A 26904-nucleotide genomic window follows, 5' to 3' on the forward strand; every position below is an offset into this window, starting at 1 on the left:
TGTGCCAGGTGTTGCACCAGAATGGCATGATACTTTTGTTTGTTTGTTTTTTACTAGCCACACATTTGTAATTGTAACTTGCCATCTGGAGAAGTATGTACATATTTACAGGATAGTTTGTAGGAATTGTATTGCATGTTTACATTTGCTGCTTGTGCTTCAGCTCTATGCACCACATCTGTCACTCCATTGACATAAATGAAACAAGGAATAGACAGGGTAAATGTGTGTGTGTGGGGGGAAGAAGGTGCACGTGGGCCTGATTCTGCTCTCACCTGCATCAGCTTCACACCAGTGCAATACCACTGACTACTTCTATCGCATGTGGGTGCAAGCGGGAGGAGGATCAGAGCTTTCAAAATTTTAGATCTTCTTTTCTGTAGTTAGTGAATGATATCAAGGGTTTTCCTCCAAGATGGAGATTCCATGTTCTTGTCAGTGGTGTATTGCTTGAGATTTCTGACAGGAATACTGGATGTTTTTAAAATCAATTTGAGGAGAACTGTTAGGCTTGTAAAAATGAAGGACTGGGTTTACTGGCTGTGGTCAGGCATTCAGATTACTCCAAACTCTGCTAATGCACTTCCAGTCTGACCTGCAGCACTCATGCCTTACGGTTCTAGTTTAAGGCCTTTTTATGAGCAGCAACTGTTAATCATGCCAACTTCTTAGTAAATTTTGGTTCCCCATTACAATACCACTTAGAAGTTGGCTGAGCCATTCAAATTTGTTTTTTATCATTTGATGTTAGGTCTCCACCGATGAAAGGCTAGTGCATTAATTTATAGTAGCACTGAGCTTCCTAGTACATTTATTCTTGTTAAACTCAAGACCAGTTTTTTCTAGTAGAGGTAAAAAGTTAAAAAATGTTAAGTGCTAGTCTAGCCAGGAGAACATTTCCCCCTAGAGAAGAGGAGTTAGTTAGTGAACTCTCCTTTTTCCATGCTGCAAACCTGATCACCCTATCCCACAGAAAAATACATGGATTAGGTCATTGGGAGCAAAATTAGCCGTGAAGTTCCACATAATAGGCCAGATCTTTGGCTGATGTATATCACTGTTTCATTTAATTTCATACAGCAACACTGATTTACACCAGTTGAGGATCTGGTCCACAGAGGTTTCCCTAAATTATTCCAGGGGTTGGGGTTTGCCCTCCTGTGCAATGAACAGAGAGTTCCACACATACATCTGAGGTCTGCGAGGCTGGGTACATCTGTGCATAGGCATTGAGCCGTCAGCTTGGCTCTGTGGCCCCATGATCCCTTTAGGATTCTAGGTAGCTCAGCTTTATTGGAGCCATGCTACGGGAGCTTCTTCCATCAGCAGCTACTGATAGCCCCTTCCCCCCGCCCATGAATAGTGATTTCAAGATATAGAGAGGGACAATGAAAAAGTTATTTGAAGCTTCAAGCTACATTGACTGTTTTGCAGATTCCCATGAGTTTTGGAGAAGGCAATACATGCCTAGCCCCTCTCCACTTGAGGATCTCTGACTTTGTAGAGAGGAGGAGTGGGAAGAAAGAATGGCAACATGGGTCTCAGAACAGGGGTGTTGGAACTAGGGGAGCTGGCGGTGTGGTAGCACCACCTAGCTTTAAGTGGCTTCCATCATGTACAGGGTCTACAGTTTTGTTCAGTGACTTTCAGCACCCCAACAATAAAAATTGTTCCAGTGCTGCTGTCTCAGAGGATGATTAGGCCCCTTGTAATTGTAAATCAAGAGTGAAAACATTGAGATGAGAATTATTATTGCAGATTATTTTTAAGAGAAAATGGGCCAACATTTTCAAAAGCACCTGAGTGATTTAGAAGTTTAAGTCCAATTGAAAAGCAATGGGACTTACGCTTCTAAGTTACGTAAGTGCTTTAGAAAATTTGACCCATGATGTTCTGGGCACTGTGTAAGACAAAACAATAAGACCATTCCTGCTGCAAGGAGTTTACCAGCCAAAAACAGATGCATAAAAGAAGATGCACTTGGAGACCCAGTTAACTTAGTGTTGGTATGTAATGATATCTCTCCTCTTATCTAGTGCTGGGGTAGAGTGTAGATATTGTGTGTGTGTATGTCATATGGTTTTGCAGAAATTACAGTGTTGCCTTTCTGATCACAATAGTACCTCTGAGGTTGAAATATCATTTCTTTCTAAACACATGAATCAAAATTTCAAAAACTGAACATCTGAGCAAAATTTCTCGCTGCTTGTACCTGCAACTGATCTGAAGAAATAAAGCCTGTTTCTCTTCCCACTTATACAGGATCTGCGTACTAGTGGAACTCCACTGACTTTGAGGGAGTTACTTCTGTTTTATACCAGGATTTCTGAAAGTTAAATTAGGCCCAATGTCTTTCAAAGTAGCTGGTGTCTAATAAAAGAAATGTCTTTACCTGCAGTTCTCCAAAACCGTATTTTTCAAGTTTGCCAGATTCAGGTACCATCAGGAGCAGATATTATGTTCCATTGTATAACATAACAAGAAAATGAGTGACAGCATAAGGTGCTATGCCTCAGTGTATTAAGCGGTACATTTGAACAACGGGCTGAGATCAAATTTTTCAGATGCCAAATGTTCTTTTACATAGTTCTCCTGCTATCAGGGGAAAGTCTGAGCAAGTGTCAAACTCAGGTCATTGTGGGTATTTAGAAGATGTCAATAGTTAAAGACAACAGTAATTTCACACAATTCATGCTAAGAATGGGTAGTAGAGGATTTGGTACAGTGAAATCACGAAACCAAGCTGTTTAAATTATGAACTAAACATAAGCAGCTAAAGAGATGTGCTTATTACATAACACTTCCATGGTTACTGTACTTTTTAATTAACATTTTAATTTATATATTTTTTTTCTTTGCAGGCAGGAATGTTCCCCCTGGTCCTCACATATACATGTCTGAATACTCGATTAAAACATAGTTAAAGAGGATATTAAAGCTTGGAACACTGTTTGTGGGTTCTAGGAGGATGGAGGAAAACAACTACTCTTGTGTATCCAGTCAGTCATGGTGTCTCTCGAGCAAAGCTTTCTAGAACACTTTCCCAAGGAAAGAAGATAAAGCAAAGTTCAAAAGGTAGGTTTAGACTGAATGTTGATTTGAGCAATGTTGTTGACTCAGCAGGTATAAGTTGGAGTGGTGAGGATTCCTGTGTGGAATAATAGCCTTGAAGTATCTGATCCACAGCAAAGGTTCAAACCAAAGAGTCCGTAAGGAACTCAGTAGTAATGTGAGCTGCTTCGTGCTCATAGAGAACTTGTGGGTAACTAGCCGAGGGTGTTTCCCCTTCCATTACAGCTTAACAGGGAAGCATCATCCTCTCTCCTTCTAATGCCCTCTGCGAACCCTCCCCAGTTCTGTCCATGTTAACCTAAATTTCATGTCCCATGGAAAGCATATCAGGGGCTTTCACATCAGGTTATGTTTAATTAGGAGTCCAAATATGGATTTAGATGCTTAACTTTTAGATAACTAAGTTTGAAAATTTTGCCATTAACTATATCTTTACTTATCCCTAGATCTTATGCTTATTTCCCCCCTCCTGCTGGGTTCTGCATCTCTGGGCCTCAGCTGGCATGACACAGTAATTTGGGACATATGAGTGGAAGAAATTTGCCTACTGAATCTTGGGCATTGTACCTGAGAGCTCCCAATCAAATAACATAACAAAGGGCCGGACCTAAACTTTGCTTGGGGGGAAGAAAGGTCTGGTGGTTAGAGCAGTATCCTAGGACTCAGGAGACCTATGTTCATTTTCCTGCTCTGCCACAGACTTCCTGTGTGACCTTGGGCAAGTCACTTAGTTTCTCAGCTGCCATCAGTAAAATAGTGATAATAGTTCTTCCCTCCCTCACAAGGTGTTGTGAGGATAAATATATTAAAAAGCTTCAGGCGATCAGATACTATGGTGATTTGGGCCATATAAATACCTAAGACGGATGGAAAAGAACATACAGGAAGTTTAAAGAACATACAGACACCTACGACTGAGTAACAGACAGAGAGGTAAAATAGTTAACGTTGGGTGCATCTGGTGCTGTAGGGAATGAGAAATAAGTCTGTGCACCCACCCGCCTTGTGGGGTCTCAGTGCCCAGGCTCCAGCCTGAACCGAAAAGTCTACACTGCGATTTTTAGTTCCATGAGCCTGAGGCAGCCAACCTGCGTTCTGAGACTTGGTGCTGTGGGGTTTATATTGAAGTGTAGATGTATCCTCTGATGTGAACAAATACAATAGATGTATAAATACAAATAGATAATTATATAAATACAATGTACCCTCTGATGTGAACAAATACTAGGGCTTAGGATATAGAAGTGAAACTCTTAAGGTAGGATTTTACCCACCAGAAATATGAATACAATCAGCAAGTGAATCTATGTGGATCACTACTGAATCTTCCTTAGCAGGGTTAACAAGACAGCATAGTGGGACTACATAATTGGCAGACCCATCTGGCAGCTCCTGACTTGGGTCACTGAAGCAATTATATTCTGTGCATGCTGCATAGAAACAGAAACAATGTGAGGAGGAAATCAGATAAAGTATCTAGTAATGGCAGAATTCCTTATGATCACAAATAATCCCTTGCAAAGATGCCACCAGTAAAATAGCACCATTTGAACAAAGATAAGAAATGTGTCAACAGTTCATGGGAAAGGTTGGACAAGACTCTGGGTAGAAGCAGTTATGTCGGATCTTGCCATTGACATGTTTGTCCTTCTGGACAGATTAGATCCAGAACTCTGGTTCAGGTGACCTTCAGGTCTGAGCATAACCAGTGGCCCTCATCAGAACTGTCCCCCCTTGGATTTCAATAAATGTTCTTCATGGTTATCCCCTCCCTGTGGGGGCAGGACTGAATTATCTTAATATGTAACCCAAAAGATGAAGAAATTTGGATTTTTTTTTAAAAAAATGCAGTTTAGACAGTGTAGCTATTACTTTAAATATATCCTTGGACACTGGTTAATTCCCAAGTGTATGGTATGTCACTTGGCTGTTTTTCTAGAATCTAGAGTTTTGCATGGCCACGTGGGAGTCCAATGCCAGGGAGGAGTGATGCCATCTGGAAAGGCTGGGTGAGGAGTCTAGTGGTGGAAAAAGTTGTTGAGAACACCTGAGAACCACCTCCTCCTCTTCCCCTGGCCTGCAGTCCTGATGTGACCCACTTCCCCACATTGCTAGTTCAGGAAGCAGCTAGATACAGCTGCTTGCGTGGGAAGCAGGCAAGAAGCAGTACTGAGCACAGAATGGCCTAATGCAGGAAAGAGTTACCCAGAAGAGGTAGGAGTCAGTCCTCTGTTCTTGTGTACAGTCAATGTATCTACAAGCTGGTGGTGCATGAAAAGGTCATTGGCATCTCTGAGTTTCACAAGGAGCCTGGGATTTGCTGTTACTTTGTGTACACACAGTTTATGGTAACAGTTGTAATAATAGTCAGGAGCTGCAGTAAAACATTTAAAATCTCCCAACAACCCAAATGCTCCCTGCGTAAATCGTTAGTCTTAGTCAAATGAAATCATGCCTAAGTCCGGGTCTTCAGATATCGCCACACCACAAGCCCATAGACTATGTTTACTATCCTCTTCTGATTATTTAAGTCCATAAACGTGTTTAGTTCATTTGAAGCCCAATTTAAGCCTTTCTTGCCCTGAAATCCAGCTGAAATAGCAATGCTGTCACTGAGCTGGTCAAGACAATCTGGTGCCCAAGGCAAAACTTCAGTGTCCTGCCCCTCCCAGAACAGACTTTTGGGGTGGGAGGATACGTTGAGCCATCTGTTGGTTCGGTGGTGCCTTGTTTGCCTATAGCTAGAGTGACTAGTGAATTGGTGCAAAGCCCTTCTATTCTTGTTTAATTCTGAAATGCACCTGCAATCTTGGCCCTGAAATTCCAGATTCTGTTGCTGGCCTTAGCAATTTCAGGACAATGAGACTCGTTCAGAACTTGTGTGCCAGTTTTATACCAATTTATCTCTACTGACTTCTCAGGAGTTACTCCTCAGTTACGCTGATGTGAGGTCAGAAACCGATCTAGTGCTCCTAATTGCCAGAGCACTGCTGGTCACAAGTAGCTCGAAGAACTTAGATACCAGTGTGATAGGCCCTATGCATTGATTAAATAGCTAGAGTACAAAGAATTCATGAAATAGGAAGGAAATAAGATGATGATATTTTTCCTGAGTAGCCTATAAACAGAAACCAAACTTAAAATCTCTCCAGAGAGATTAATTCTATCCACAATGGGTACACCCATTATCTTCTAGTTGCCATGAAATGTTCCTAAATATCATGTAATAACTCCATGCAGTACAGTGGAATTCCCATGTCACATAGCAGGATCTCGTAGTATAGTGTATGCTAGCTTATAAAGTTTCTCATGCACTGTAGTCAATAATGTTATCTTCTATTCACAAACTATGGGCCAAATTCTTTTCATATATATGGTTCCCTTAACTTAATTAAAAGCTGGATGCTTGCTGCAGAACATAGTTATTACACCTGGATTTTGTCTGGGATACCGGGATTAACATACATATTCTTTAAAATGTCAAGTAGGACTTTTACTGGCCACCAGTTGCCAACACATAAAGTTTATGGTTCCTCTGAATTAACTGCATCTGATGTCAGCGGAACCACCGGCCCCTCCCAGCTGAACCCTTTCCACTGAGACCCATGTTCTAATTTTAGTTTGATTTTCCAAATAATCAGCTGCGAACTCTAGAGATTTGCTGTCAGGCAAAACAATTGTAATTGACCTCTGTGGTCTGCAAGTGGGCACTCAGAGTTGATAGCATTTAGTTATACACCCTGGACTCAATTCTGCTGTCAGTTACACCGGTGAAGCTCAGCTGCATGGGGGCAGAATTTGCCCTCACCCCCGTGCTTGTGAGTGGATTCATTTTTTGTTAAATGTGTACTTGGTAGGATCTTGAGCAGCGTTCATGGCCTTATGAATGGGAAACTCTGAATATCCTTTCAATCAGCAGTGTCCAACACTTGTAGCATGACAGTGGAACTTATTGCTTCAAAGAAGTCAAGAGACCACAATTCGCGCTTAAGGGGGACCGATTCTCTGCCTTGTTCCATTCCCTTTGTGCCTCTCAGGCTGAGGAACAGCAGGGGAAGGACACTAGCTGTTCAGAGTGCTCCCGCCTCCCATGAGGATCCATTCCTGACTGTAGTCAAAGCAGTGGGAGACACTGGGAGAAATGAAGCCCCTGAACACATTCAAATACTTCCATTTAGAAATCACAGGGCATGGCTCTGGGAACACACACTGAACTCCTAATCAAATACACATTTTCTTCTTAATCCAATAGTCTCTGAGTGCCATGATTTAGAGCCTGGAGGGCCAGAGGTTGGACACCCCTGCTTTGGCTACAACAGATTTCATCTCGGACAAGCTGCAGATATGCATGTGTCAAACAAAAACCTCTTCAGATGGACTGCCCTGGATTTGAACATTCTACAGACATTGGTACCATAAAATGTCAGTGTGTCTGGAGAGGTCTTTTTAACTACAAACAGAGCAACCAAGACTGTTTGGTGTTATCAGAGCTGTCTGCTCTCGGTGGGCAGGTGGGTGGAGAATCCCACTAGGTTTGTCAAGGAGGCCAGGTTGAGCCCCCTACAGAAAGTGCAGGGGAGCTATTCCCCTTGAGCCAGTGGATCATCTAATATCCGTATAGATCTTGGGGGAGAGCCACACAGAAGTCCTGTGCTTCCACTCCAGATCCAGAGCCCCTGTCCTCCTCCTGGGTTGCTGACATAGGAAACTCCCCCCACCCATTGCTACTTTGAGAACTTCTTTGGAAGTGTATGTGTGTTGTGAGGAGGAGGCTGTTTTGATTTCCCAGCATAGAAGGCAACGGAGGCTGTTTTAGCTGGATTTGTTGTTGCTGGGTTGAGGGAATGATGTGTTCCCTTGGCCCTCTCTTTCTAGATTCCTCCCCACAAGCAGTGCTCTGGATCCATGGAGGGTCCTTCCAGAGGGTCCAAAGTGGGGGGTGGCCAGGATCAGAGCAAGGCTTCAGTGAAAGTTGTTGACTCCTACTCTGCGCAGGATGGGAGAGATCAGCATGCAGAGAGTCCTCTCTGTGCTTTGATCTTTGAATATCCTGTTCCTGATTGTGACAGAATCTGACTGGCCACCCACAAAGGGATATTTGGAGAAGCATGCGGGGTAGGCTGTGCTAGGCACATGGTACTGTATTTAAAGAGCTGTGACTCGGTTGAGTCACTGCAGTGATTATCATACTTTAACTTTATTTAGCATATTTCTTCAGAAGAATCTCAAGAGCAGGTTTCTATTTACACTGTGCGGTGCCTTGTCTGGGGTTTCTCAAGTCAGTGGGTTGGTCTATAGACCAGTATGCTAGGTGGGGCTCTGTATCTCTCAGTGGGATTTCAACCCCTTCTGCATTCTTGTATTAACTCTTAGCTTAGTAATATAATCATTGTTTGTCCTGCCTCCATGGCTCTGTCTACACTGGTTTATTTGTCCCTATGTAATTACATGAGTGCAAACTCACAGTATAGATACACTGCACTGCTATAAGTCAGGGGGGTCACTGTGTGTGACTTACCCACGTGAATTACTGGGTTAAGATGTACAGGTGTAAGCCCTGTTTTGCACTGGTGTGCTATAGTGTGCAAATAACTGGGGTTTGCCCAGGTCTAACTACATCAGTGTAGCTACATTAGTGCCAGCTTCTGTAGTCTGCCCAAGTTGGTGACTGCCGAGGAACAATCACTGCTAAGGAAGGACATGATCCTGTTCTTGGACTGGATTTACAGCAGTGAAATTCCACTGACTTCGTTGGAACAGTTCCTGATTTACTCTAGCATGAGATGTGTCTGGCTAGTATCTTACAGACAAAAAAAAGGGGGATGGCTGGGGGGTGGGCTAGATTGTGGGTTTAAGGCTTGTCCTTCCTTGTGGGGGTTATGATGCAGCTGCACTGCAGGGGGAGCCCCTGGGGAACTGCAAAATTCCTCCACAGTCTCCTCGTGGTGGAGCGGCAGCCCGCCTCCAATTTGAAGGGCATAGTGTGTATTCAGCTCAACACTGATGTCTATACTGAGAGGAGCAGGCCCCACCTCGACTCCACCCACTTTGGGTTGGCTACAGCCACTTGGGTTAGCCTGGAGCATCTCTACATTCAGGGAGTGCAAGGACAGTAACTGTAGTTGACCCCTGTTGCAGTAACACAAGGAAGAGAGAGGCTCCTCCACTCTCTCTCTCTCTCTCTTTTCCCTTACCCACTTACACAAGGCCATCACAAACTGCCCCAGATTATTTGTGGTTTTCGAACTTATAAAGCTGCTCAAATCTGTGTCTTGCAAAAAAACCACAGGAACAGAGGAGGATGCAGCTGTGAATCCATCTAGACTGGTCTATCAGTGGCCAAACCCACATGCAGACAATAGCATAATAGGTCATGTGAAATAAGATGCCTGTTAGTGGTTTCTGCTCTGAAAACTTGGCAGTTAGCGGTCAGCACATGCCTTGAAACACAATAGTTCATATGCCCTATCCCTACTTGTGTCCTGTCTCACGTAACTGTGGACGTTCATATTAGTCAGATAAATGCCTACTCTTACAAAGCTGCTGAGCTCTTGGTCTCTATGATACAACATATAACGAGCCTGCCACAAGGTTAGAAAGTGTTTCCTAAATCAGTTTTAAATGTGTTGCTTAGCAGTTTTATGGTGTTCTTGCATTATGTGGAAAGGTAAATAAAAGCACCCGATTTACCTTCTGTCATTACTATCTACTCTGCTAGCAAGTCCCTGCTCTAACTTAGACAGGCTGGATAGTCACTGCAGAGTAGTGAGGGCTACAAGATGTAATAAGCCTTCACTTAGTCCTGAGGGACTATCCTTAGGCAGGTAGATGAATCACTACAGCTACCAGGTGGCATAACCTTGGCGGTACCCGATCTTGGCCATCAAAAGAAGGTGGTGACACCCACCTCCTTTCCTGCCATAACAATCCTACATAAGGGAAAAAAAAATATTGACCCTGCATGCAACACATAAGGAAAATGGAACTTAATAAGAGGAATGGTATAAGCACCTGAGATACGTTATTAGGCACAGCCAGAGATTGGATTAGATAACGAGAGGCCAAGGAGAAGGGTAAACTTGGGCATTTCTATTCTATTCTGTATAGGTTCTTATACCACTCTTATCATCATAGTATCTGAGCACTCTCCAGTAGCGCATTAAGCATCATGACTAAGACTACGATTTTGTCACAGGGGTCTTGGAAGTCATGGAATCCGTGACTTCCAAAGACCTCCGTGACTTCAGCCCCAGCAGCTGGGAGCTGCAGGGTCCCACCACCTCCCGCAATGGCAGGGAGCTGTGAGGTATCCCCACCATCTGAGGCAGCAGGGCCCCCAACCTCCGAGCCACCATGAACAGCAGGGGTACCCCGCAGCTCCTCGCCACTGCAAACAGCAGAGGGGGTATCCCACAGCTCCCCACCACCGTGGACGGCTGAGGGACCCCTGCAGCTCCCTGCTGCCGCTGGGGACAGGGGAACCCTGCAGCTCTGAGCTGTGGGTGGAGGGGAGACCTGGAGCGCCGAGCCCCCATGGGTGGTGAGGGTCCCTGGAGCTCCCAGCTACCCCACAGCTGCTCAGCCCCTTCCCATTTTATCATGGATATTTTTAGTAAAAGTCAGGGACATGTCACGGCTTTTGTGAATTTTTCTTTATTGCCTGTGACCTGTCCGTGAGTTTTACTAAAAATATCCATGACAAAACTTTAGCCTTAGTCAAGACTGACATCTCTCTCTCTCTCTCATCCTTTCCTCAGAGTTTGAATGATGTGTGCAGTGGAGTGTTATGTTTTGGTAGGGTTTTGGTTTTTTTAAACATACATGCTTTGTGTTTGTTAGGGCATGCTGGTTGAAAAAATATCTTGTGTACTTGGAATTGACGAACTTGCCCCTGAGAGAGCATGGTCTCCTGCACAGATGAGGTGGACAGCTCCTTTCTGCCAGAGGGGCGGCATTGTCAACCGCAGTCTTCCTCTGAGGGCTGTAGGCAATCTTTTAGATATGCTGAGCACAGGCCACTCAGCATCTTGAAGATAAGAACAGAGACCTTGAACTTGACTTCATGTTCTATGGAAAGCCAGTGTAGGGAGCAAAGATAGGTCTGATGTGCTTGCGGTAACCATGTTGCTAACGAGAAGTGCTGCAATGTTCTGTGCTAGCTGGAGTTTCTTAAGAGCTAATGGCTTCATGCTCAGGTTTATCCCATTGCTATAACCCAGATGGGAAGTGATGAAGGTGTGTCTAACTGAGGCCAGCTCATCATCCACCAGGATGGGACACGGTCTCCTAGCCAACAGGAGATGGTAGAAAGCATTTCTCCCAGATGCTGCTATGTGAAAGCTTAATGTCAGCTAAGACTCCAACAGCACTCCTAAGCTATTGATTGAATTGACCAATTGGGTGTGTGTGCCTTCAGTCAAAGGAGACTGCACCTAGGCTGCAAACTCTTCGAAGTGTGTTTTTCTCTGCTCACCAGCAGGGCTCAGCTTCAGCCAGTTGTTGTTCATCCATGAGCTGATCTCATCTAAACATTGGGCCATCTTGGTGGTAGTGGTGTGGTCATATATGGTGGAGAATAGGTAAAGTTGTGTATCATCTTCATATTGCTGGCACTTGAGTCCATGTAGTCTGACCAGTTCATCGCTGGCCATGGGTAGATCCTGAATAGGACCAGAGAGAGAATTTATCCTTGTGGAACCCCATAAATGAAGAGTCTAGTCATGGAGGTTTAATTTTCTATCACTATTCTTTGAGTGCACCCCTCCAGGAAGGACTCAGACCATTTCAGTGCATTAACCTGGATCTCTGCCACCTCTCTGAAACAGGATAGCAGTATCTCAGGTCAAGAGTGTTGAATGCTGTAGAGATGTCCAGGAGGATGAGAATGGATGTCTGCCCTCTATCCGTTGTCAGGAGGAGATCATCCATCAGTACCACTAAAACTGTTTTTGTCCCAGGTCCTTGCCTGAATCCAGATTGTGCCACGTCTAAGATATTGACTTCAGTCAGGAAAGTTTATAGTTGGCCTTTGACTAGCATCTCTATGAGCTAGGACAGGAATGGAAGGTTTGAGATACTGGGTGGTAGTTGGCTAGAACCAATGTATTTGGCTTGGTTTCTTCACTGTTAATAACACTACTGTGTGTTTGAAGGAAAATTTCCTTCATTGAATTAGACCTTACCTTAGACTTTAGCCCATCCCGTGCTTTGCTGCACATTGAACGACTCTCATTTGCCATCCTTGCCTGTCAACCGCCCTTCTCGCCAAATATTCCCATTTCTTGTTGATGTGCTTGATGTCATTCAGAACTGTTTGTTTCCATGTTATTTGCAGTCTTCCTCTCTTTCTTCCTGCGTTTTCTGGCTTCCATTCAAGGGCGGTATTAGGTAAGCATTCTTTTTCAATTCTCAGCACATGTCCCAGCCATCTATGTCGTCTTTTGTACATTATTTGTGAGAGGGTGCCTTGTCCAGTCATTTTTCTGACTTCTTCGTTCGTCTTCCTATCTCTGTATGTTGTTCCCAATATTCTTCTCAGACATTTGTGATGAAATGCATCCAACTTTTGCATATCTTTCTTGGTAAGTTGCCATGTCTCACTGCTTTATGTTGTGATGGTGATAACAATTGCTTTGTGCATGTTCAGTTTTGTCTTGAGGGAGATGTTTTTGAGTCTTCCAAATGCAGCGTTTGCTTTCTCGATTCTTCTTGTTCTTCTTCTTTCTTTCCTCAGAACTAGTACCATCTTGGCTGATGATACTTCCAAGATATGTAAAATTGTCCACCTTCTCCAGTTTCTCTTCTTCAATTTTGATATTTGTCCCGATAGTCCCCACTAACATGACTTTACATTTCTTTGCATTGTATCTCAAACGTATCTTCTCCATTACTTCTTTTACTTGGTTTGTGCATTTTTATAGTCCATTGGCATCTTCACTGATAAGAGTGATGTCGTCGGCAAAGTCTACATCAAATAGCCTTGAATTGTTTCACTTTAGGCCATATGTATCACTGTCTCATTGTTTTAATCCATAGTCAATGACTAGCATAAACAAAAAAGGAGACAGGACACATGCCTGCTTTACACCTGTCTTGGTGCTGAATGGCTTACTCAATCTGTTTTCCATTTTAATGCAGCATTTTGAGTTGGCGTAGAATGCCTTAATAATGCTAATTAATAAAGCATTGGTTATTTCAGTCATGAATGGCACCAGTTGCTCAGGACTCTATCACCTATCAGGAAGGGCCTGGGTCAGGCTGTCAGGTCTTGTGTCCAGAGTGTCTTGTACTTTTGAAGAGTGAAGGATGTACTGACCTCTGGGAATTCAGGTGAGCTGTTTGTTGGCTGGCATAGGGGGAGCTGATTCATGCAGCTTGAGAATCCGTTCCATTTCCTGCCATGGAAAAGCAAAAATGAGTCAGCAGTTTCTCCCTCCATGAGGTCTTCTGTACTAGGGCTTGAAACCTGTCATTGGTTCTAAGCAGCCTTTGGAGTGGGGTTGGCTTCAGGAGCATGGGCTAAGAAAAGAGCTAAGTAGGCAAAGGGAAAGCTTGGCTTATTTGAGTTGGGAGGAGCTCAGAGAAGAAGTGAAGCTAAACAAACTGCTGCCAGCAAAGCATGTTGGTGCAGCCATCAAAAAACCTAACAGAACGTTAGGAATCCTTAGGAAAGAGAGAGATAATAAGACTGAAAATATCATGATGTCAGTATAGAAATCCATGGTACGCACACCTTAAATGCTGTATGTAGTTCTGGTCACTCCATCTCAAAAAAAAAAAAAAAAAAAAAGGATTAGAATTGGAAAAAGTACAGAGAAGGGAAACAAAAATGAGTTGGGGCATGGAACCGCTTCCATAGGAGGAGAGCTTTCCAAGCTGAAAAGTCCCAGTCTTTTTAAAGAGACTACTATGGGGAAATGTGATAGAGGCTTATAAAAGCATGAGTGGTGTGGAGAAAGTGACTAAGGAAGTGTTATTTACGCCTTCACATAGCACAAGAACCAGGTGTCACCTAATGAAATTAATAGGCAGCAGGTTTAAAACAAACATAAGGAAGGATTTCTTCACACAACACACAATCCACCTGTGGAACTCATTGCTAGGGGATGTTGTGAAGGCCAAAAGTATAACTGAGTTAAAAAAATGAATTAGGTAAATTTTTGGGGGATAGGTCCATCAATGGCTATTAGCCAAAATGGTTCATTGCTCTGGGTGTCCCTAAGGCTCTGACTGCCAGATGCCGGGAGTGGATGGCAGGGGATGGATCACTCGATAATTGCCCTGTTCTATTAATTCCATCTGAAGCTTTTGACACCACTCAGTGTCAGAAGACAGGATACTGGGCTAGGTGGACCATTGGTCTGACCCAAAATGGCCATTCTTATGTTCTTTTGTCTTTTTGTGAATGGAGATTTGTTGTTCCTGTCTGTTTTTGTTATGAATCAATCTTCAGACTGTTGATAAAGTTGGAGAGAAAAGGCTGTTAGTTCTTACCTAGGTCTAGATCCTGTGAAAGATCTTCCCAGAAAGATCACCTCTCTGCTCCCCTAGTCTCTAACATGCCTCAAGAACCATTCACTGTGATGTTCACAATGTTCTGTTGACTTGAGTGGATTCTGGGAACCTGGCAGACACAGTATAGGCATCCATACGAGGTGGGAACACCACAGCTGCATACATGCTCAGCAGTGTGAGTCACTGATCAACACAAAGATCCTGCTCTCAATAAGAGCATCAGTTCATACTGGAAGCTTAAAGGAGCATGAAGTGGGGGGTGGGGGAGAGGAGGGGAAGGAGGAAGGGGCGAGTGTTGAAGAAATTCTTCACAGCTTCACCAAAAAGTAAATAATTAAGGAGGAGAAAGACATACAGGGAAAAGAAAAGGTGGGAAGAACAGCAGACAGCCTGAAGAAAGAAAGAAAACAATAAAAATAAAAAGGACACCCAAAGAGAGCCTGGTTTTCAGCTGCTGGCTTTTGATTTTGTGCCTACAACTAGTACGTCCTAATATTGTGTAAAAAGTGCATCTGAATTATTTGCACCCTCAATAAATGTCACTTGGACTTCTGAATTATGGTTGCACCTGCAGAGCAGGTACATAGACATCCAAGTGACTAATTGTACTCACTTATAATTGGGGCCACAATTTTATCCTTTGCAATTTTTTGCATTTGTAAAATCATGAGTGCAAAAACAGACTCTAGTTAATCCTGGGCTGAAAATGTGCACCAAAGAACCCATTTTGCTCTCACATAAACTCACACTGAATTTGATGGGAGGTTTGCTCTTGTAATGGAGATCAGGATTAGAAGCACAAAGGGATGGACACTTGGGTTCAGCTATACTGATGCAGGAATTTAGCTGAGGAGGTAGTAAATAGTGGCTACAAACCATCTACACACCCTGCCCCAATCCTGGAGCTAACTGAGGTTGTTTTGGACTCTAGGATAATGTAGAGAAGCTCTAAGGCCAAGTTGCTACAGAATTATAGGTCATTAGGAGTCAGAGTAGCAGCTGTGTTAGTCTGTATTCGCAAAAAGAAAAGGAGTACTTGTGGCACCTTAGAGACTAACAAATTTATCTGAGCATAAGCTTTCGTGAGCTACAGCTCACTTCATCGGATGCAACGGACTCCAATGAGACACCAGCTCCTTTCACCCACCCACCTCTAGCCTGCCTATGACATGGGGGAGTGCTGGGGATAGAAGTATAGAGACAGTTATACTGGCTTTATGCCATTTGTGGATTCCCCTAATCCTGAGGCTAGTCACTGTGTTCAAAAGCTATTCCAAAATCATCTTATTTCATTGCCGATACCTATATAGTTATTAGTGTATTAATCAACGCATTCTGTGGCTGAGGTGCTCCTGATCTTGTAGCAGTTTTGCAAACCAGGAATTGAATAGTACTTCCTATGCACATTTCCTGAAGAAGGCCTTGCCACAGCAGTTTGCACATGTATCCTTTGCTGACTGTTCAGTTTAGGGTGACCAGATACCCTGATTTTATAGGGACAGTCCTGATTTGGGTTTTTTTTTCTTCTATAGGCTCCTATTACCCCCCACCCCCGTCCCGATTTTTTCACATTTGCTATCTGGTCACCCTGGTTCAGTTTCATATTTTTCAAATTCAGCAAAACATATGACCATAAGGTAGCAAAGCTGTCTTCTTCTCTTTGCCTTCCTATGAACCACACACTCATACAGTGGTAGCTAAACAGCTCCTTTCAGAGAAAAAACATTGCAGACTGCTCTATGCATGAGCAGTTCCATTAAGAGAGAAAATGGAGTTATAACTAAGATCGCACCTGGATGCTGAGTCCTGTCTCATTTTAATCCAGTAATAGACACGATGCTCTTCACACTCTGCTGCTGAAAGCAAAAAAAACACCTGGAGAAAGGATCATTGTACTTCGCTTTCATTGGAATAAAACCTAAGTTTAAAAGTGGTTACATAGCAGGTGGCTTTTAATATGCTGTTGCACAACCTAGACCTCGGCAGTGCCTTTGCAGCAGTCTCCCAGAGCTCCAGGAGGCAGAAGGGTGCACTGTGTGCTCCCCTCCATTGCTGCCAGGGTTATGACCCCATCTCACCGCCACTTCCTTTGCAGCAGTTGCTGCCACCATCCGGGAGCAGCCCTTACCCCTGGAGGGAGGGCAGGGTCTTCTGTGCAAGGATTAGCCATACCTGGAGGTGTTGGGGGGAAGTACCTTACCCCTCCTCCATGCTTATACACCCACACATTGGCCAGCCCCAATGTTGCCGATAAAGAGGATGCTCTGTCTGATTTTTAAAGCACTGGCTTCAATTCTTTATTTTTAATTTTAAAAAGCAATATTTAAAATATCTGAACAAAATAAATATCCACTATTAACTGACCTGTAAAGAAATAACTGTATGGTTCTGATTCTGCTTCAACTGAATTCAATGGGATTTTAGCCAAGGGGCTAAATTCAGCCCAACTCCCTAGTAGCACAGAGATGAAAATTGCACTGCTGCAATACCAGGGACTGCTGGTGGTTTCTTCCTTGGGGGCGTGCAGGTGGAGATGAAAGGGAGTTGGCAAATCAATCATGTGATGCAGATACCCTTACTCAGGCTGAATAGTATCTTACTCTGCAAAGTGTTCCACTGACTTCACTATGCTACTTCAGCATGAGGAACAGCTTGGTGCAAACAAGGCTGACAAAATCTGGCCCTGAATTAACATGCTTATGATCTGCTGCTACTAAGTGAGGTTTAATATAAGAAAATAATTGTGTTTTCAATGCCCTGTCTTTCTGCTAATCATTGTTTTTAAGCTGTAGCCAAATCAATGCGGTTTTGTTTCTAGCAGAAGCTGGAATATCTTTACTGTACCCTTTCATGATTAAAATCTCACTATATTGCTGTCTTCCTACAGAATGAAGAGATATAAGTGTCCCTTCAAGTATCCCATGAGACAAAAGATCCTGATCCTGTTTTTAACGGTGTGGCTGCTTGCACTTCTGAAACTCCTCAATGTTGAAAGACTCTTATTCCCTCACAAAGGTATTTATTTGGTTGAGCACTTTTTAAGCACTTCTTCTTATGTTAAAAACAAATACTCCCATCTTAGAAACGACTTCCAGTATGAAATTAACTGTTCATATATATACGAACAAGAACCCGGTGAAATTGGCAAGAGTTTAGAGATAAGAAGAAACGACATCATTGATTTAGAAGATGAAGACGTTATAGCTATGACCAGCGATTGTCAGGTGTATTATACACTTAGAGGATACCACCTAAAGCCTGTTTCCCCGGAGGAGGAAAGTTTCCCATTAGCCTACTCTTTGGTTGTTCACAAAGATGCAATAATGGTTGAAAGACTCATACACACAATATACAGCCATCAAAATATTTACTGCATCCATTATGACCAAAAGTCCGCTAATACTTTCAAATGTGCTATGGACAATTTAGCTAAGTGCTTCCCCAATATTTTCATTGCATCTAAATTGGAGACAGTGGAATATGCACACATTTCTAGGCTCCAAGCAGATTTTAATTGTTTGTCTGACTTGATGAGGTCGTCGTTTCCATGGAAGTATGTTATTAATTTGTGTGGTCAAGACTTTCCTTTGAGGTCAAACTTTGAATTGGTATCTGATTTGAAGAAACTCAATGGAGGAAACATGCTGGAGACCATAAAGCCAAGTAGCAGCAAAAGGGAACGATTCACATATCACTATGAACTTGAGACAGTGCCTTATAAGTACATGCAGATGCCTGTAAAAACCAACATTTCTAAAGAGCCACCACCTCATAACATTGAGGTTTTTGTAGGCAGTGCCTATTTTGTTTTAAGTAGAGCATTCATCCAATATACCTTTGAAAATTCTCTTGCTAAAGATTTTTTTGAATGGTCCAAGGACACTTATTCTCCAGATGAACATTTCTGGGCAACCCTTGCACGTCTGCCTGGAATACCTGGGGAGATTTCAAGATCAGCTCAAGATATAACGGACCTGCAAAGCAAGACTCGCCTGGTAAAATGGAATTATCTGGAGGATCACTTATATCCTCCTTGTACTGGTACACATCTTCGCAGTGTGTGCATCTATGGAGCTTCAGAATTAAGGTGGCTTATAAATTATGGACACTGGTTTGCCAATAAATTTGACTCCAAAGTGGACCCTGTTTTAATAAAATGCTTGGCTGAAAAACTTGCTGAACAACAGAAGGAATGGGTTGATTTGTCTTCTGAAAGCTCTTTCATGCACAGACGTTCTGCTGATGTTTCACTATAGCAGTACACTATACTCAGTAGTCAGTGTTATCCAGAGTCTGACGCTCCATAGCCTTGACTTTGTACAGTCATTTATGGGGTGTAAAATACTACCAAATCAGAATGCTCCTTCTGCACAAGTGTAAATGACTACACAAGGTGCAATAGAGAATCAGAATGCAATGGAGAGTCAGCCCCCAGACGCGATGGATCATTGTATAAATCACCAAACCAACATTGTGTCCTTAATATCTTTCAAGGTGATACTTATAAAAATGAACTCCGCTTTTGAATGCTTTTGTGGGAGGCTGTGGCACTGTCTGTGGTAATTGAATGCTTCAAATTGAGCCTGCTTGCGCAATAGCTAGGATAATTCCTCATGTCTGTCCTCCTTATTCCCCTCTTCTTCTTTAAAAGTTTTGAAACATAGGAAGGAAGGTGTCCAGGTCTGCTACCTCAGGAAAGCTGCAAGGGGAAAATCCAAAACTCCAATGAGTCTAAAGAGAGAGTCTGATGACCACTGAGCCATAGGGCTGATCCTGTGAAGATGGGAGGTGATGGTGCTTAGCCATTTGCAGGATTGGACCCATAACAATGATTTCTGCAATGTGAATATGATTGGATGATATAAGAGGAGAGAGATCGTGGAACCTTGCCCACTGCATTGGAAGTAGCAGTGTTCTTGCCTAGGTGTCTCTGTATTTAGTTTTCCTCTCTATTAATTTTATGCTTCCATACACTTTTCTGTACCTGTGAATTTGGTGATGGTTGATAGAGGCAGCATTACACATGGCAGTTCTTTTGAAGTCTGTACGTATTCATCGGAGATGACAGCCTTCATAACCCTAACAGAAATCAGTGCCCGAAAACGTATTATTTGAGTTCAGTTGCCGTCTCCTCCATTAGAAACATCCTCCTGCAAAACCACAGTCATTCCGGTCAGGGACACCATTTTAGGATGGTGCCCTGGGTCTGTGTAGCTACAGTAGGTAACAAATGCGGCTTCTAATTAGCATTCAACAGTTTGGTGTTACATTAAAATGCAAAATATTCACAAGTCCAGATTTTGTCCTAGCCACAGGCCCAGATCCTGAGTTGGGGCTGAGGCGCACACAGTGCAGCTCAGGAGGGTGCTGTGCAGAGGTGGCTTTATGCCACCTTGGTGCTTCCCTGCTCTTGGGCTGATCTGTGCTAGGCCAGGCTCCCACTTCAACTTAGAACCCACTTGCTTCAAATTGCTCTAGCTGCCAATGGCCCCAAAGGTTATCCTGGTAGCCATGGATCTTGGGGCATGACAGAGCCCTTGCCATCCCCCTTCTCTCAGCTATGCCCCCTACTCTGGGGGCCCGGAGAGGTGGTGATGGTAGAAGAGTCTCTACAGCAGCTGTTGTAACCCACAAGCCCCGCTATGCAGGGGGAAGTCATCTGGGACCTGGATCTGGGACCAGAAGAGCTTTGTACTGTCCCAAGACAGCCCAGGGTCTGGCTCGTGGTGTTCAATAACAGTATTGCTCTTGTCTTTATCTATCCATAAAGTGCTGCAGTAATGACAATGCCCTGTTGTCTCATTTACAGACTGGGACCAGAAGTACCCTTGATGCACAGTACTTATGGAAAGTGTTTAGCTGATTACATAAAATTATGGTTCAAACTGATAGGATTGAGGACATACATAATTTGAGCAAGTGATTCAGTCTTAGCTTTATCACATAGGGTAGCCATGGACTAGTCACTAGTGGTTTAAGAATGGCACTGAGGGTCAGGAGTCATGGGCTTTCCTCCCAAATCAGCCACCAACTTGCTGTGTAAAGTCACTTAACTTCTGTGTCTCAATTGCCCCAACTGTAACATGGGAATAATGCTGTTCAACCACCTTTGTAAAGCACCTCGAGATCTGTGGCTGACGAGTCTATTTTGGTTAAAATTATAGATTATAACAACTTCTTCTCACCAAAACTATTTATGAAGTCTATAAATGCATGGAACACAGATTCCCTTGATGTTCACATAAATAGGAATATATTTTTAAAACTAAATGCAATTTAGGCTGGTAGCCTGCCATTACTCCTTTGGTGCTGTTTTGGTTTATCATGATAATATGGTGTATGGGGACTTTTTAGAATAGGAAGTATTGATTGTATTTACAGAGTTGTGCATTACCATGTTCACACTTGGGAACTCATAGTATACATAGAATTATGCTGTCATATCATGAAAGGCTGTTAGGGTGTCAGAGGGTCAAACTTAGGCCTTGTCTATACAAGACAACTTGCACCAGTTTAACTAAATCAGTTTAAAAACACATCTTAAGTTAAGCCTCTACGAGTCTGTGTGAACAAGGCCTTATAGACTTCCTAGACCATGGAAAATAAGGGAACGTAGAAGTGATGCTGTCTGCTGAGTTAGTATCCCAGGGCCCCCATCATGCTACACGTTACTGTGAAATACTTGTTTGAAGTGAAGTACAAGGTGTGCCCAGTCACAACGCTGTGAATTGTAAATATCCTGATGAATATCTGTTCTTTTTGATGATATAATCCAAAGCTCTTCTACCTTGTGGCATGATGGTCTACAAAATGTTTTCAAATACAGTCTATCCCTAAAATTTAAGATTAAATTTCTGGATTATTTTCGCCCCCTCACTTGTAAAATTTAACATTGGCTATAGATAGATGTATAACACACACACAGTATATATGTATACATGCAGTGTGGAGACCCCTGGCACTGTTCTGTGATAAAATATGAACAAAAAATCACAATAATTATGCATCTTTGAGGTCATCCCCTGCCCCTCTCTCTCTGCTGGGACTTGTTTGAAATGACTGGTATGACCCACCTGTGGCTTTGCCATTCATGAGAAATGTGGCCATATCAAACATATGCTGAGATAAGTATAAAATTTAGTGTGGGCAAAAACTTAGCATACAAAAAATTATTAATTAGGTATTATACTACAGAGGGGAATTTTTGCTTATTAAAGCCAGAACCTTCCCCCACACCCTCCACAAAAGCCTTCTATATAAGTTCATGGCTATAGCATTTTCAAATGGAAAATATATTTGCATCATTAGATGGCGTCCCATGTTTCCATCCTATTAAATACAAGGGGCCTGCTCATGGTCCCATTCCACCTCCTTTGCACAGCTCCAGTAGCACAAAGCAGGTGGAAAAGCAATTTAACTGGCCAGCTGGGGATTTTCCGAGAGAAGGCAACATGGAAGGGATATTACCAACAGAAAGAGGGCATGAACATTGCAGAACATTGCTGCGGTTCCTGGCTGCCAGAGTAGCCTTTGCAGACGACACAACTTAGAGCACTGCTAATTGGATCTTCCAGGCTGTGCTGTGGCAGAAGAATTAGTCCCCGGGATCAGGCCAAAGATATTTTAGTGGCTGGAAATAGGGGAGGCTGACAAAAGTGGTAACTAAGTTCTAAGAGGCATTTTTTAAGGAAGAGGAAAAAGTGACCAGTTTAGGAGACTAAGAAAACCTTCTTGGTGGAGGGCAGTACTTGCCGAGCGCCTCCTTGACTTTGTTCAGGATTTGCCACAGATTTCATCAAAGTAAATTATTGTGAATGCCACAATAAAGCTTATTTGAATGTGACATATAAAATTGTATTGAGTCTCCTCCCTCTACTATCGTTGTTATGATTAGTGTATACAGTAATTAAAGTACACTTTAATTCACTTGAGAAATATGCATATTTGTTAGGTGTGGTCATCTGTCCATCCCCCTCTCCTCCATGTCTCTATCATACACACACTTGATCAGAGGCAGCTCTTTATTTTAGTAATGGCTCTTTTTAACAGAGAGCAGTTGAATAAGTATGATACAGATGAGAGTACGAAACAAGACCCTACATCCAGACACCCTAAATCCTGGGAAAGTTTGGATCCAAAATTTGCAGCCCAAGTTCATCTCTGTTGTTTCATCGCATGGTTGCTCAGCAACTACAACTCAAGGTCTTTAGACATTCTTTATCCACTGTTACCTGCACTGTCTCCATCTCAGAATTAAGAATGTGAAAATCCATGGATTGATGATATAAAAGAAGATACACATCACTGGTGAGTTAATGGCGCCCTGATACTAACCACCCCCAAATGACTATGCTGCAGTATGGACTCTCCTCCTAGCTAGTTGCTGAACCTGCCTGCAACAACTTCTCTCTGCTAAACCAGTGATCTAACCCTACCTCCCAACTGCCAAACCTGTTCACAGTCCACCCTTGACTGGTGCTCAGATCCAACCCCAACCTACCAAATCCATCCATGAGTCTCTCACCCCACCACAGCCTCCCTGACGTTGAGAGGTCAGAGAAACGGGGGAAAGTGTGAAGGAAAAAAGAAAAAATCGCAGAAGATAGAGAATTTCATGGCTTTGGCAGGAATTTACTTGGCTCATTGAAAGGGGATTTCTGGAGCTTGGCAGGCAAGTGAATCTGCAGATCTCTTTGGCTCCAGTCCTACAATGACTGAGGTGTGTACTTAACTTTAAGTAGAATGGGACTTCTCACGTACTTAAAAGTTAAGCACATAAGTCTTTGCAGGATTAGTGTCACCAAGAGCCCAAATGTTGGTGTCATGGAAGTCAATGGCAAAACTCTCATTAATGCCAGTGGAACCAAGCTTTGGTACTAAGGGTCCCAAGCTGATTTATTTCCAGTGAAGTCAATGGAAAGATTGATATTGACAGCAAGGGGAATTAGATTGGGCCTTTAAAAGTTTAGCCAGCAGATTGATCGATTTTGAAAAATAGTCACAGACAACACTTTTGTAACTTGTCATGCTAATAAATGGACTGGGGTGAAAGCAGGAGGGAGATTGCCAATTTGAATGTGTGGTTCTCAGTGTTCATATTTTCTTTACTGTTGGAATAAAAGGATTTTAAAAGGAAGATTAGCAAATATAGAAAATGATCATACATTCTATATTTGCAGTAAAAAAAAAAGTCTTGGTTGAGAATTTCTATGACTGCTGTATCATTAGCTTGTGTCATTTAAATCAGAATGTGGACCCATGAGAAAAGCAAAATGCAGGAGATGAAAATGGTGAGTAGATGGTACCTTATTGTGAATTAGCAGTGTGACCTTGATTGTTAAGTACAGGGATAACCTTTGTTGATGTTTTTGTAGAATTTAAATTAGCTCTTGAAGGTAATGATTTCTGTTTATGTGAAAATGATGGTTTCCTTTTTTTTTTTTTTTTTAAGAATAATGTAATCAGTGTGCATTTTATTCTAGTATCTGCTGAAAATATTCCTGTGCTTTTTGTATTTCAAGTGAATAGTTTGATACTCCTTTCCTTGTAAAGCTTTCCAAAAACGTTTGATTTCAGTTGGTGACACCTTTTTGCAGACACTGCTGCTATGTTTGTTTCCCCAGATCAATTTTCTATTCAGTTGTATTTTATAGGATTTCACTTTGTTGCTCTTGATGAAAAATCAAGTGGGCTTTGAGATCTCTCCTTTAATGAATGGCAGTAAGTGGGTGCAGTCTTAAATACGCATTCCCTTTGCAGAGGTCAATCCATCAATAATACATGCTGGAAATGTAGACATAATGTTATGCTGTACACTCATCTCAGGAGCATTGCAAGGGACAAGGTCAAAAGATAAGGAGTGTATTTTATGACAGTGTAACCACTCATGCTTGAATGGGTTAATGAGTTTATAACAGTTACTTTGTCACTGAGGCCAAATCCTGAGTAGTCAATGGGACTGAGTTGCAGATGCTCAGCACCACTTAGGATTGGGCCCTTCTCCCATTCAAGTTAATAGCAAAAATTCAACGAAGAAGGATCAGGCCATACATCTGGATGGAGCACATGTATACACACGCCTACAATCTGACTAACTGAACATCATGCATCTTCCTCAGTCTATCCCTTGTTCTTCATCTCAAGCCCCTGAAGTGGTATAAGGCCGACTCCTGCTCCCGCTTTCTCAGGTGGGTGGGATTATTGTGCAAGTAAGACAAGCAGAGTTTGGCCCATGGATTCTATTTCTACAGATAGGATTTTGTTCTAACACCAGTGACTTCCATGAGAATTTTCCCACTGACCCTCAATGGGATTGGGATTTGGCCATTCATTTACAAAGAGTATAAAAGTCTTCGAAAACATTCCAGTGTGCGACAATGTTTTTCATAGTACAGTACAGAAGAGATGGGTAATGTACCTGCGGACCTATGAATGCAAGTATGTAATGCTGCACAACAGAATACTATTCCAATAGCTGGTCATCCTGAGCCGATAGGCTCCGCACTAAACAGAAATAAAAAACAAATTGGATGAAAAATGTGTAGCCTTTTCCTTTAGTCTGAAGTTCATGAAATAACAGAGCCTGATCCTGCACTACATACTCAGGCAAACATCCCAGGGAAGGTAATGGGATTTTGCCTTAGTTTGCGAGGCCGTACACTCAATTTGATGGTATTTATCTGTCTGTCATTAACTTTTGAATGCTGCATCTGATCAATTCCAAAATTTCAGGGAACATTCTAGGCATCAGTGGCCAGAGCCCTATTGAGCTGGGGCTGGGGTCTGAATGGAAAACCAAAGGGGAGAACATAGGTGACATATGGAGCTCCTGGCATCAGCAAAGTCACGGCTTCGGACACGTCTGTGATTGTCTGTCGATCATGCACTGGCTGATGGCATCTATTAACACCTTCCAGCATAACAGAACCCCTTCTCTTCTCTGCTTTTCCTCCCAATTGAGTTTAACATGTTGCCACCCTGAATGACTCATCTCCCAGAAAAACAACAATGAGGGGAGAGAGGGAGATGAGAGAGTGCATACAGCCCTGGCATGGGGTGGAGGAACTAGGAGACGCTGTTATGGGGAAGGGAGGAAATAAGGGGTTACAGAACCCTAGTATGTGTTGGGGAGTGAAATTAAGGAAATCTGATATGGGGGACAGGGCACAGAGCCCTTAGCATGCAGGTGGTGAATGGGGGGGGTCCTAGTATGGGGGGGGAAGGGAATGGGATTGAGAGAAACCTTGCTGTAGAGAAGGAGAGAACAGGGGACCCACAGAACCCTTGCCATGAGGAGGGGAGAATGGGGGATCCCGGTATGGGAGGTGAGAGGGATGCAGGTAAACAGAACCCCTGGCAGGGGGGAAATTGGGGGAGTTACAGGGAGTCCCTGCAATAGAGCGGGATGGGAGAGTGGCACACAGTGGAGGAGAATGGAGGGATGCAAGAAGCCCCTGGTTTGTGCAATGATCTCGGTCTACACAAGCTACAAAGTGTGTGGCCCCTGAGTTACCTGAGTATGTACTGCAGGGGTTGTCGCAGAGTTCAGATCAAAACAAATCATGTCCTAGGATGGGCTGCCTTGAGAGGGAAGAGCAGGAGCATCTGACCTTTGGAAAGTTCTGGAGACCACAAAGAAGGTGTAATAAGAGTTAGTAACTCAGGGGGCTTTGGAACATGCTTTCTGGAACTAGAGGAGCCTTGTGTTGTCCTGATTCACCCTAGCTGTGGGGACAAGCAAGCCAGAAGTGAGCAAGCAGAGCGCTGCCAGAGGTGAACAGTTAGGATAGCAGAAGTGTCTGAGGTGGGACAGAAGACGCCCTTTCCATTGCCTCTCATTCTCCTGGTTCAGTGCCTCTCCTTTCTGGGCCAAGTGCTGCTTTCCTTACTCATTTCAGTGGTGAGGTGTGACGGCTTCTCCTGGGTAAGGAAGGCAAGACTGGACCACTAAAGTAAGAGCCAACAGAGCTACAAGAGAGCCCTGGCCCCTGGCTGGATTCAAAGCGTCCCTCCCTGCTTCCCAAAACCCTTGGCAGAGGGTGGCCTCCTCTGACAGAAGAGGAGAGTGACTGCTGCCCATTCTTCTTGTATGTTTCCATACATCTTCTGTCCCACCTCAGACACTTCTGCTATCCTCTGGCAGCGCTCTGCTTGCTCACTTCTGGCTTGCTTGTCCCCACAGCTAGGGTGAAGCAGGACAACACAAGGCTCCTCTAGTTCCAGAAAGCATGTTCCAAAGCCCTCTGAGTTACTAACTCTTATTACACCTACAAGTGTGGCAAAAGTGGTGAGGACAAATGTTATGAATTGCTGATGTAC

At 43.2% G+C, this 26904-nt stretch overlaps 1 protein-coding gene across 6 annotated transcripts in view; it reads left to right on the plus strand.

Moving 5' to 3' along the window:
- Nucleotides 1-25268, plus strand: part of GCNT4 (glucosaminyl (N-acetyl) transferase 4) — a 35227-nt gene extending 9959 nt beyond the window's left edge. For 3 of the 6 annotated variants that reach the window (XM_073344237.2, XM_073344234.2, XM_073344239.2), the window contains exons 2-3: nt 2862-3075; nt 17474-25268. In XM_073344237.2, the coding sequence (XP_073200338.1) occupies nt 17475-18842 (1368 nt within the window). In that variant the 5' untranslated portion in view covers nt 2862-3075; nt 17474 and the 3' untranslated portion in view covers nt 18843-25268. Of the gene's footprint in view, nt 1-2861; nt 3076-6899; nt 7495-17473 lie in introns of those variants that run through there. The other 3 variants (XM_073344235.2, XM_073344236.2, XM_073344240.2) reach the window with 3 other exon arrangements.
- Nucleotides 25269-26904: the final 1636 nt, after the last annotated feature.

The sequence above is a fragment of the Lepidochelys kempii genome, chromosome 5, assembly GCF_965140285.1.
Source record: "Lepidochelys kempii isolate rLepKem1 chromosome 5, rLepKem1.hap1, whole genome shotgun sequence".
Classification (NCBI taxonomy): Eukaryota; Metazoa; Chordata; order Testudines; family Cheloniidae; genus Lepidochelys; species Lepidochelys kempii.